We start from the raw sequence: 12549 nt of genomic DNA, 5'->3' as shown, positions 1-12549 counted from the left end.
TGATTGTAGTGGCCCTTGTATTTCCTAAATGTTATTGACATAGAGAGTTAAAGAATGTTACTGAAAGTAGCTGCTGCCTGGAAGTGAAAACAAGCGGGGGGAAAGTGTGTGTGCGCCTTCATTTCGCGGGTAACATCAAACATTACGGTAAACTTCCACCATACACGGTGCTCACTGCCCCCCGGCGGTAAATTACTCTGTGAGCTGACTCATGTGGTTGTGGACACCTGCGTCCAGTACACTTTAGGTGAGTAGTCAAAGTTTCTACAACTTCGCTGATAAAAAAATATAGTAATGTAGGTTGTTTACAGATATTAAGACAGCGTTTATGTTCATGCTCCCAGCTATGGTGCATTAACAACGGACTAGCTAACTGTTGTGTGGGCTTCTTCTCTTTTTTAATAATAAATGTAACATTGCAATACTTAATGCTCTTGGCTTGGTTTACCTCAGCTAGCTACAAGTCTCCAACAGTGGTCGCATGTAACTGTCGGTTTCAGAGTTGAGCTTCAGTCTAGCTAATCTGCATTTCACATATGTCTATTTAACTCAATTTACTATTTTATCATCAGAGCTGTCACAGTTTTTTTTCACGCAGCATACTGTATGTTCTAGTCAGACGATCTTATGTTGACGCAGAAAGTGAAAGTCTTTTTTTGAGTTTTAGTGACAGTATCGTAGCCTATAAAATGTTGTACACTTTGTAAATTTACTTTCCCTGACTTCACATTGTTACACACACCGACCTTGCTATAGTGTGTGTGTTGTGCTAGGTGTGTAAGAGTTTATTTGACCTTTGGCGGGGCTGTTGGCCAACTGACATACAGAATTGCTTAACACATACTTTTTTTACATAGTTTCTTATCTGCTATCCTAGCATATTTCTTATGTTACAAGGAAGTTTTGATCTTTAATGATCATCAGCAAGAAGCTTTCTAGCTATTATCAGCGCTGTTGTGTTTTATAGGTATTTGTTTTATGATCATAGATTGCATGACAGGAGTGATAGGAAGAAGGAGAGTAATATTTTATTCAACACTGACACAGAACTTGACATCCAGAAATATCTTTGTTTCTAATTCTATTTGAATTTAACTAACTGATTTAGTTCGTTCCTTAATTCCTGTCTACCTGTGTTGTAGAAATGCCGTCTAACCTTAAGACTTATTACGTGTGATTGTTGTATATGTCATAAATCACTGCTCTATGAATGTTCATGATAATGAGGCAGGTTTTCCCAGTAGTAAAATGTGTTTGCAATCGTGGTATTTCTGAAAATGCAAACAACTGCAAATGTTTGATTTGCATCTCCTCTCCCCTGGTTATCCGCCCTCCCCTTCGAGTACACACAAACTCTTTTCACATGACACCATCCTGTTTTTAACCCTGGAAACATCCTGGTGCAAAGTCATGGGTGCTACAGAGGCAGAGGCAGCATCAAATTTATTTAAGTTTCCCTCATCTAAAAGCTGGTCACAGCAGCTGTAGATGATGTGTACAGTCACAGCTTAGTTTGTTCTGCAACTCATGTTTGACAAGGGAGGACCTATAGGGTCAGCTTCTCAGAATATCTTGCAACACTACGAGAGAATCTAAAGTGTATTTTAATTCATTCTGGTTCATCATAAAAGTAAAAGTAACTGTCTCTGATAATTACTCCGACTGGTAGTAGGCCTACACTGATGAAAACTGAGACGTCTCATTAGGGCTGTAACTAATAATAATCTTTCAATTATTGACTAAACTGCCTATCATTCTTTGCAATAGTCAAAATGGGGATAAACATGCTCCTACTGTACTGTCCACAGTGATGTCTTTAAATATCTTATTTTTGTTTGACCAAAAGTAAAAAATTCAAAGAAATTAAGTTTACAATGATTCAGTAGACTATATGACAAAGAAAATAAGGACATTCTCTCATTTGAGAAGCTGGAACCAGAGAATGGTTGGCCTATTTTCACTATTTATGGTTTAAAAACATCACTGAATCGATTTTCAAAATAATTGCAGATTATTTGTCACGTTTCACTTTTCAGCTCTACTTCTCATGACTCCCAAACAAGTAAAGTGAAGCATTTAATACCAAATGACATACTGAGAGGTCAACAAGTGTATAAGATGTAATGAAACACACAGCATCTCCCCACCCATACTTGCCGGCCTCTCTGCAGTAATGTCTAAGTGGCTGAATGATGGCGAAGTGCTGGTGGGTCAAGGCAGTGGTGAGGCAGTACCAGTGAGCCCCAGATCGCGGGGCCGATCCGCTGGGAGCCCAAGGCCAGGCTGTGGTACACGTAGTCCACTGATTTCACCCAGAGCCAGAGAGGCAGTGCCAGGAAGCCCGCTGGCAGAGACCATGGGCAAGGCGAAGGAGTTGTTTGTGCTGTGTGACAAAGAAGGGAAAGGGTTCATCACAAAGCGGGATATGCAGGTGAGCAGCCTAGGTGGTAGAATATCAAAGTGTAGGCTGTTTGTGGAGTCTTGAACTTTCTATCTTTATCTGTTCAGAGGCTACAAGTGGAGTTGCCGCTGTCTCCTGAAGAGTTGGAAACAGTGTTTGAGAGTCTGGACCGGGAAACCAATGGATTTCTTACTCCTGCTGAGTTCAGTACAGGACTTGGTAAGTGTAGTGTTTTTTTTGTGATCCTATTTTGATATACAGGACAGGCCAAAAGTTTAGAACCACCTTCTCAATCAATGCGTTTTCTTTATTTCCATGACTATTTACATTGCAGATTATCACTGAAGGCATCAAAACTATGAATGAACACATATGGAATTATGTACTTAACAAAAAAGTGTGAAATAACTGAAAACATGTCTTATATTCTAGTTTGTTCAAAGTAGCCACCCTTTGCTCTGATTACTGCTTTGCACACTCTTGGCATTCTCTTGATGATCTTCAAGAGGTAGTCACCTAAAATGGTTTCCCAACTATCTTGAAGGAGTTCCCAGAGATGCTCAGCTCTTGTTGGCCCTTTTTCCTTCACTCTGCTGTCCAGCTCACCCCAAACCATCTCGATTGGGTTCAGGTCCGGTGACTGTGGAGGCGCAGCACTCCATCACTCTCCTTCTTGGTCAGATAGCCCTTACACAGCCTGGAGGTGTGTTCCGGGTCATTGTCCTGTTGAAAAATAAATGATGGTCCAACTAAACGCAAACAGGACGGGATGGCATGCCGCTGCAGGATGCTGTGGTAGCCATACTGGTTCAGTATGCCTTCAATTTTTAAGGACAATAACCCGGAACAAACCTCCAGGCTGTGTAAAGGCTATTTGACCAAGAAGGAGAGTGATGGAGTGCTGCGCCTCCACAGTCACCGGACCTGAACCCAATTGACATGGTTTGGGGTGAGCTGGAGTGAAGACAAAAGGGCCAACAAGTGGGAACTCATTCAAGACTGTTAGGTAACCATTTCAGGTGACTACCTCTTAAAGGTCATCAAGAGAATGCCAAGAGTGTGCAAAGCAGTAATCAGAGAAAAGGGTGGCTACTTTGAAGAAACTAGAATATAAGACATGTTTTTAGTTATTTCACATGTTTTTTTTGTTAAGTACATATTTCCACATGTGCTAGTCATAGTTTTGATGCTTTCAGTGAGAATCTACAATGTTAATAGTCATGAAAATAAAGGAAACACATTGAATGAGAAGGTGTGTCCAAACTTGTACTGTACTTGTACATGTGGCGGTTTCCAACGGGCAATCATTTATTTTGCAGCTGTAAGTCCGTCAAACAGCATGTTTTTGTGTTCTAGAGAGCTGAAAGGCTGACAGGTTATTCAGGATCAAAACATTGATAGTAGCAGGCACAGTAACATCAATCAAGGCGAAAATTTTGTATGCAATATTGTTACAGAACTGACCAATGGGAGTGCACTCCCAGATCATGTGACGATATGTACCTTGTGCTTTTATTGGGCAGAATGTGCATAAAGGGCTGTTAATTATTTTCATGTGGTGCATTTTTGTAAGTGTAGTTTTTGAGTGATCTGATGCCACTATTCCATACGATGTCTATGGGGAAAGCTGCAGTTTATTCATAAATGTCTGTCACTCACTTTACCCTTGTGTTGTCTTCCCGTCAACAATGAAAAAAACACTTTTGTTTTCCCTATTTCAATTTTCGCTTTTTCTTTTTTTTACTTTTTATGTTTTGTTTCACTTCTTTTACACATTTTCTTCATCTGGTGTTTTTAATTGTTTTTATGTTGCTTTATTCTAACATTTTTTTCATTTTTCACAGTTGCGATGCTTATTTTTGACGTCCCATATTTTCTTATATCGTTTTTGTTTTTAAATTGGTCAAATTTGACCCGAGGACAACATGAGGGGTAAACCAAATCCTCTTTCTGCCTGGGGTGCAGGTGAGTTTGTGGGGCTGGAGGAAATGACGGAGCTGAGCCAAGACGAAGCAGAAGAGGATACGGACCACGTGGACAGGTCCCAGGAACCACCTGTACTTAGATTTGTAAACATATTGATGGAGCTGGGAGCAGACAAACTCTTCAAAGAGTAAGATCACTGTCGTAGATTCATTGCCATTGAATCCCAAAAAGGACTTCTACAGTAGCAACAATCTAGTACCATCTACACTGAGTAATCTAATATAGAGGTGTTTCTGTTATTTAGCATATCTTCATTGACATATACAGTTGTGTTCAGAATAATAGCAGTGTGTTTAAAAAGAAGTCCTTCGAATAGCTTTTAATGCCATAATATCAATGCATTGGGAACACTGCACATTCCATTCCAAATCAAAACATGACCAAAATTGATCAAGTCTGTGCTATGCCTTTACAGAAAGTGAAGAAAAGGGACTATAAGGCTGTTCAAAATATAGAAGTATTTGCACTTTTCTTCACAAACTCAAACATTTACTGTATTAACTGAAAAATCGCTCAAGGCGTTTGCTTAACTTTGAATCACTGCACTAATATTTAGCTGCATAACCATTATTTCTGAGAACTGCTTCACATCTCTGTTGCATGGAGTTGACCAAAATTCTGGCACCTGTTAACAGGTATTCCAGCCCAGGACGATTGAATTACGGTACATTCCACAATTCCTCTGCATTTCTGGGTTTTGCCTCAGAAACAGCGTTTATGATGCCACACCACAAGTTTTGTATGGGATTGAGGTCCGGGGATTGTGCTGGCCACTCCAGAACATCAATCTTGTTAATCTGGAACCAAGACTTTGCTCGCTTACTGGGGTGTTTTGGGTCATTGTCTTGTTGAAAGACCCATTTCAAAGGTATTTCCTCTTCAGTATAAGGCAACATGAACTCTTCAGGTATTTTGATGAATTGATCCCTGGTATGTGATAAATAGGCCAAACAGCACAGTATGAGAAACATCCCCATAACATGATTTTTGCACCACCATCCTTTACTGTCTTCACAGTGTACTGTGGTTTGAATTCAGTGCCTGGGCGTTGTCGGACAAACTGTCTGTGGCCCCTACACCCAAAAAACAATTTTGCCCTCATCAGTCTACAGAATGTTGCACCATTTCTCCTTTGGCCAGTCAGTGTGTCCTTTGGCAAATTTCAACCTATTCAGTACATTTCTATTTTTCAGCAATGGGACTTTCCGGGGGATTCTAGCTGATAGCTTTGCTTCACATAGCCTTCTTCTGATTGTAACAGTACTCACAGGTAACTTTAAGTCTTCTTTGATTTTCCTGGAGCTGATCATTGGTTGAGGCGTTTGTTATTTTGGCTATTTTTCAAACCATTCGAATGGTAGTTGACCGTTTTTTCCCACGTCGTTCAGGCTTTGGATGCCATTTCAAGGCATTTGAAATCATTTTGGCTAAGCAGCCTTTAATTTTCTGCATTTCTTTATATGTCTTCCCCTCTCCAATCAACTTTTTAATCAAAGTCCGCTGTTTCTCAGCACAACGTTTGGAACGACCCATTTTTCTGAGTATTTTAGTGTGACATGCACAACATTTGCTTCCTTCCTTCCTTAAATATGCGCCATAATTGACACCTGTGTCTTCACAGAATCAATCACCTCACCATTTGAACACAACACTGTTATTATTTTGAACATTTTTTTTAACTCTACAACACTTACTAATAAATTATTTGCCTTGTAGAAATATCACTTCTACCAGAAATATGATTCATGAGGTTAGTGATGTTGGACTGCTACTATTTTGAACACAACTGTATGGGGTGGACAAAAAAGTAGAAACACCTGACAGAAGAATGCGATACAATTCAAACTGAAGTTACCGTAAAGCTGAATAAAAACTTTGTATATACAAAGTGTAACTTTGTTCTTTTCTCTTAAACAACAAATGTTTCTTGAATAATAATAAAAATAATGTATATACAAAGTTCTCATTTAGCTTTATGGTAACTTTGGAGGCTGCAGTTTGAATTGTATCGCATTCTTCTGTATCACATGCAAATCATTGAGCTGGATAACTTTTGCAGGAATCAAAGGATTGAGATGCTTGATGCACAGATACTGAACATATACACTCTCATTCATTAAAACCCAGCAGTTTCTGTGATGTAAGTGAGTGATATTCTTAAGGTTGGATATCATCAGATGCTTTAACAGTTGTGTGTTGTGTGTCAGTCAGCAGGAGCTATCTTTTCTGTGGTGTGAACTCCAGAGAGACAGACCAGAGCTGCTGAGCGTCCTTGAAGGCATCCTGATCCATGCAGTGTCCCATTTACAGGACTCCATCAGAGAGAGAGATAGTCTGGAACAAGCTCTACGCAGGTCCCAGCCTCCTTCCACTGTCCTCTGTCCATTAATCAACTCATTTTGCCCTATTTAAGTGTGAGTATTCAGATTCTGTTGAGTTTCCTAAAATCATTCAACTGTAATTTCTTTCTGTTTTAGACGGGAGACTGAACATGATCAGGTTGTTCGGTCCATATATGAAGAAATGGAAAACCAAATCCGAGAGGAGAGAGAGAAACGCCTGTCTCAGGTACAGACATGTGCTGTTTAGTTCAGCCTTTGCGCCATTTAATTAACAAAAGTGATCCTTCTAAAAGCTTTGAATGAATTTATTGTAAAATCCAGGACAGTATTGAACAGAAGCAGAGAGGGCAACAACTTGAGGAGGAGCTGAAGATGCAGGAGCAAGAGTTGGAGAATACACTGACCCAACAGAAAGAGGTAGGTCTCCAAATAGTACTAATGTTATGTATTATTTTATTATATTATTTGAAGAATTTTAGTCAAATGAGTGAATCAACAGGACCTGTCTTTGTCCTAAGTTGGAGATCAGAATCCGGCAGCTGAGCTGTGAACAGGCAAACATTAAGGAGCAGAACCAGCAGCTGCGGAGCCTCAACGCCCAATTACAGGAGCAGGTGGAGAGCAGCAGAGAGCAGCTGCAGGCCGCTCTGGGTCAGCTCAGCCTGCTGCAGCTCAGCACTGCCCAGGAACAAGTGGCCAGACAGAGGTGAGTGGCTAACAGCACAAGAAGCTGCATGAATGTCCCAATTATAAGATCAGAAATGCATGTCATCAATACACTGTCTCTCCTTGTGTTATGGCGGAAAATATGTTTGTTACTATAAATAATAATAATAATAATGATAATTTGATTTCAATAGCACTTCACGAAACAGAAAGACAATGCTTGACTACTTTGCTACAAAGAAAAACAAAAACATAAATAAACACATAGGAATCAACTGATCTCTTTCCAATGCCAGTCAAACTATCTGCAGGGCGCCTGGGTAGCTCATCTGGTAGGACGCCACCGGGTCCTTTCCCCCTTTTCTATCTTCAGCTGTCCTATCTGATAAAAGTCTGAAATGGCCAAAAACAAAATTATTAAAAAAGTATACTACCCTGCCATTGTTTATCATAGTGAAGGAACATGTTGCCCAGAGCAACAGTGAGACTCATTGATTTAATTTGTTTGTCACAAATTAATAATTTAGATCAGGCTTTGGCTAAATATGCGGTATTTAAAAGGATCAATTAATTGTTGGTTTGGGGCTGCTCTTGGGATTTGTTAACAATACGAAGAATATAGAACAATCTTTGCCAATGTGTTTGCTTCACCGTAGAAACGTGATAAAGGTGTCAAGGAACATGCAGAAAGAGAAGGACAGTCTCTTGAGACAGCTGGAGCTATTAAGGTAAGTCCACACAGCTGCTGTCGGCTGTTTCCGTCACGTTTCACCACTCTAAACATCCGCCAGTGTGATGTTGCTTCTAAGTGATTTTCTCTCTTTGTGTCAGGGATATGAACAAAAGGCTGCGAGACGAGAAAGATGCCCAACACTCTCAGAAGAGGGTTAGTCCCAGACGCTCTGTCCTCCCAACTCTGCCTTTAACTTATTACCTCAGCGAAGACCTTTGTACCCCGTGGACTCAGCAGATTTATCCAACCTAAACTAAGTCTTGAAATGGCTTAATGCTTCATTCCATCCTCTGGACGATAATTATTTATATGGGCAGCTGTTATTGTTTGCTTATTGATTAACCGTGTGTTCAATGACCCCATTTGGAATTTTTGCAATGTGTGCCATTCTTTCCCCCTCTTGTTGATGGGGCCAGTGAAGTGAAGGATTTTGTTGAAAAGACATTTATTCTATCCGTGCCAATTTGAAGGAAAGAGTGTTTAATATGTTCATTAATAAGGCTGTACTGTATGTTGCACTCTTTATGAAGATGAACTAGCAGGGGTCCTTTATCACATCTACATTCTTAATTTATGACATTTTGCCGAAGCTGTTAACTTTATCTTTTTTTTTTTACTATTTAAACTTCCAACAATCATGATCCAAGTTTCTGAACAAATAATTCACAAAGAATACAACATATTTATATTTACAATAACACAAAGAATATGAATGACATTGCTTGTACTTTTGTATTGCCATATAATTAATAATCAAGTGTATTTACTGATATATCATGATGTTAAACTTCTTTGCAGCAGAATAAATGGCCCAATTGAGCTGAATACTTGCTTTTTAAACATATTTAATCTGCCGGTGTGTGAAGCAGAATTATTATTTCTACAGAGAACACATTGTTACTAAATGTTCCTTGGAAACCTACAATAGCATGTCTATTTATACTTTAAAAAAACATAAAAATTTTAATAATACTCATTTCTTCTGCCTCACTCTCCACAAAAACCTTTTAGAATCCAAATGTCACAAAGCCTTTGCAGAAGACAGGGTCAATCATAGGCAACTACTTACTGCAGGACAAGCCATTGAAAAGGTTTGTATGACTTACATCACATTTATCCTCTGTGCAGTAATGCGAGGCACATTGCCCGGGGCAGCAACTAATTGTGTGTATTCATTGATTCTGAAGACAGCTGAGCTCATCCGATGAGTTGGAGCAGGATAAAGACACAGAGGTGACAAATTCCTTCAAGAGACACCCACTGTCATGTAAAGTCAGGTGTGAAAACGTTGAGCAAGTGCAAACACAGGTAGGGAACATATTAAACCTACAATAACATTAATTATATAACTGTTATATCCCAACTGGAGACTTTTTAATGAGATGATACGCTGAGGCTTTTGTACTCTGCACAGCAATGATGAAGCACAGATTAAATGTGCATCCTCTTATAAACGCAAAGAAGAAATGACATTGATGTGACAATGTGTCTGGTCCCTTTACTTGAATTTTAGAGCACAATTGTCAGTCCTCAGCGAGTGTTCAAGGTGGTATTCCTGGGTAACACAGGGGTGGGTAAGAGCTCCTTCATCCAGCACTACTGCACAGGACATTTCTACAGTAAAATGAGTGCGACAGTCGGTAAGCTTTTCTTTAATTATCACTCTTTTACAAGGATGCTTGAAATGCTTAAATGAATAAAAGTGTATATATACAGTGGTTTGAATAAGTTTACACACCCATGCTAAAGTTGATTCAAAAGAGGAAAAAAAAAAACTCTTTTGGAAATTGATTAAAAAAAAAGGAAAATTCAGCCTTTTAAGCACACACATTTTTGTTGTGAAGGAATGATGTATTGTAAATAAATAAATGTTCTTCCTTAAAATAAAGGGGACATATGTACAGACACCCTTATGTTAAATTTCCATAGAGGCAGGCACTTTTTTTTTTTTAAAGGCCAGTTATTTCATCGATCTAGGATACTATGCATCCTGATAAAGTTCACATGGTCTTTGGAATTAAAATAACCCCACATCATCACATACCCTTCACCATACCTAGAGATAGGCATGGGGAACTTTCCCTAAGATCATCTGTCAATGATCTTAGGGAAGTCAATGCAAATCAAACCTGATTTTAAGCTAACTGAAATAAAACCATGTCAATCTCTAGGTATGGTGAAGGGTATGTGATGATGTGGGGTTATTTTAATTCCAAAGGCCAATGTAAATAACTGGCTTTTAAAAATAAAAATGTGCTTGCCTCTATGAGAATTTAACATAGGGGTGTGTACACTCATGCCCCCTGTATGTTAGGGAACAACATTTATTTATTTACAATACATTAATCATTCACAAAGAAAATTGGTGTCCTTCAAAGGTTGGATTTTCCAAAATGTTTTGAGTTAAGGCATTTAGATCACTTTTTTTTAGTCCTCTTTTTAATTAACTTTAGCATGGGTATGTAAACCTATTCTAGCCACTGTAAGTAAAGATTGACACTCTGGGTCTCTGTTGCTAACAGGTATAGACTTCCAGATGAGGACTTTAACTCTGGGCTCCACCACCATCACCCTGCAGCTTTGGGACACTGCAGGACAGGAGAGGTCAGACTTAAAACACGTTTACTAGCCATGTGCTTTTTCTGCAACCTTAGATATTTTACATTATATAAGTTGAGCTGTAGGATCTTGTTTTTCTTGCTACCTTATAATAACCCAGTTCAGCGTTTTGTGGGTGTCATTTTGTTTCTTTCTTTCATTGTTTAGGTTTCGCAGCATCACTGAACAGTACTACCGAAAAGCTGACGGTATCCTTGCCATGTATGACATAACTCAATCCTCCTCTTTTGCCGCTGTGAGAGGGTGGATTGACTCCGTGAAGGTGAGCAGGTGGAGATGTCATGGATTGAAAAACATGCAAAACAGCTTGCCCCAACTTGAATACACATGCATTTTCTTTAATGTCTGTGTGGACGATGTAGTAGCTTTCCTTATCATTGATGTGTTTTTTGATTCAGTTGTCAACACTAATGACGGTGTCTTTTAATGTTTGCACCAGGAGAAGATGTGTGAAGGTGCGGTACTGATGCTGCTGGCAAACAAGCTGGACTTGGCAGAGAGTCACAGCAGAGACGTGTCAGCCGTCGAGGGGCAGAGACTAGCAGAGGTCAGGCACACTCAAATATTTAAACTGCTTTCCGCAGTGATTTACTCACACTGCTAAGGACGGATCATTGTCTTTGAAGTAAATGTATTAAAATGTTGTTGTTTTTTACTTCCTGGTTTATATAGCAGCACCAAGCTTTGTTTTATGAGTGCAGTGCCAAAACTGGATGTAACATGGACGAGCTGATGACTTATTTGGCTAGGTATGGCATCTTATTTCTATGTTTTACTTAATAGTCACTATATCAAAATACATTGTAATATATATATATATATATATATATATATATATATATATATATATATATATATATTGTCAGCTACTTAGCTACCAGTTTATTAGGTATGCAGTCTAATACAGCAGCCATGCAAAAGGATCCTACCTTCATATTGGAGAGGTGTTGATTCCACTTTTTAGTCAGTTTTGGGGCTGTCGTTTTTGGTGTACTTGAATTGTACTGCGTTACACCAAGATGTGTGTCTAATAAGGGCTGCAATTATTGAATAATCAGCCATTTTTGTATTAATCAATTTATTGTCATAAAATTGTTATAACTGTTAGTTGTAATTTTTGGCATAAAAACAAAATAAAACATAGAAAAGTAGCAAATTGGCTGGAATTGGAAATATTTATTGGCATTTAATTAATGTTAGTTATCAATTAATCAACTAATTGTTTCATCACTATTTAGTGTTCTGTTATGGATGTAAAAGGGATGCACCTCATAAAGTGGCATCTGAGTGTAGTTCATCTCATATAATTGTTGTCATAAACCTGAGATAAACCCAGGCAGCAGGATCAGCGGTGTAAACTACAAACTTTGTTTTGTTCTCAAATGTTGTGGTTTCTGCTGCACAATGATTCAATAATTTCCTTCATTTTAGGATGTTAGTCTCCAAGCATGATCGACAATGTGAAGATGCACTTTTACTGACTGAGGTAAAAAGAGGTTGCTGTACGTAAACAGAGGATAAAAGGCTTTTAACTAAACTCCCAGACACAAGTCCCGAGGTCACCTAAATCATTTCAAGACACAGACAGCGCCATTTTTCTGCAAAACAAGTTTACTGGTGAACAGCATCTGTAATGTTGGTTTATAACCCATCTAATAAAATACAGTTTTGATGACTCCTTTGTCTTTTTGAAATCCTTTTAATACCATCTTACAGGCTGCCCAATTGTTGTGGAGCTCATACGTGTGAGAAACCAGCTGGGGGCAGCCCTGTACTCTAATGCTTATGTAGGGTTGAGCGGC

At 38.9% G+C, this 12549-nt stretch overlaps 1 protein-coding gene across 3 annotated transcripts; it reads left to right on the top strand.

Moving 5' to 3' along the window:
• cracr2b (calcium release activated channel regulator 2B) lies at positions 1–12425 on the top strand. 3 transcript variants are annotated; one of them, XM_034878979.1, is made up of 18 exons: positions 1–247; positions 2037–2431; positions 2509–2620; positions 4367–4514; positions 6595–6741; positions 6865–6955; positions 7051–7146; positions 7248–7435; positions 8052–8123; positions 8227–8281; positions 9140–9219; positions 9316–9436; positions 9642–9768; positions 10651–10732; positions 10895–11009; positions 11187–11294; positions 11420–11496; positions 12179–12425. In XM_034878979.1, exons 2-18 carry the CDS (start codon positions 2174–2176, stop codon positions 12255–12257), a joined length of 1956 nt encoding a protein of 651 aa, XP_034734870.1. In that variant the 5' UTR covers positions 1–247; positions 2037–2173; the 3' UTR covers positions 12258–12425. The 3 variants fall into 3 exon arrangements, with proteins under 3 accessions (XP_034734870.1, XP_034734872.1, XP_034734871.1); XM_034878981.1 differs by having other exon boundaries at positions 194–243; positions 2162–2431; XM_034878980.1 differs by lacking the exon at positions 1–247 and adding an exon at positions 278–296.
• Positions 12426–12549: the final 124 nt, after the last annotated feature.

The sequence above is a fragment of the Etheostoma cragini genome, chromosome 8 (assembly GCF_013103735.1).
Source record: "Etheostoma cragini isolate CJK2018 chromosome 8, CSU_Ecrag_1.0, whole genome shotgun sequence".
Lineage (NCBI taxonomy): Eukaryota > Metazoa > Chordata > Actinopteri > Perciformes > Percidae > Etheostoma > Etheostoma cragini.
This window is presented reverse-complemented; position numbering and strand designations above follow the sequence as displayed.

Coding starts and splice junctions, on each gene's coding strand:
- cracr2b (XM_034878979.1), top strand. CDS start 2,174: ATGTCTAAGTGGCTGAATGATGGCGAAGTGCTGGTGGGTCAAGGCAGT. Junction 6,742..6,864: donor CTGGAACAAGCTCTACGCAG/GTCCCAGCCTCC, acceptor TTTCTGTTTTAG/ACGGGAGACTGAACATGATC. Junction 8,124..8,226: donor AGACAGCTGGAGCTATTAAG/GTAAGTCCACAC, acceptor TCTTTGTGTCAG/GGATATGAACAAAAGGCTGC.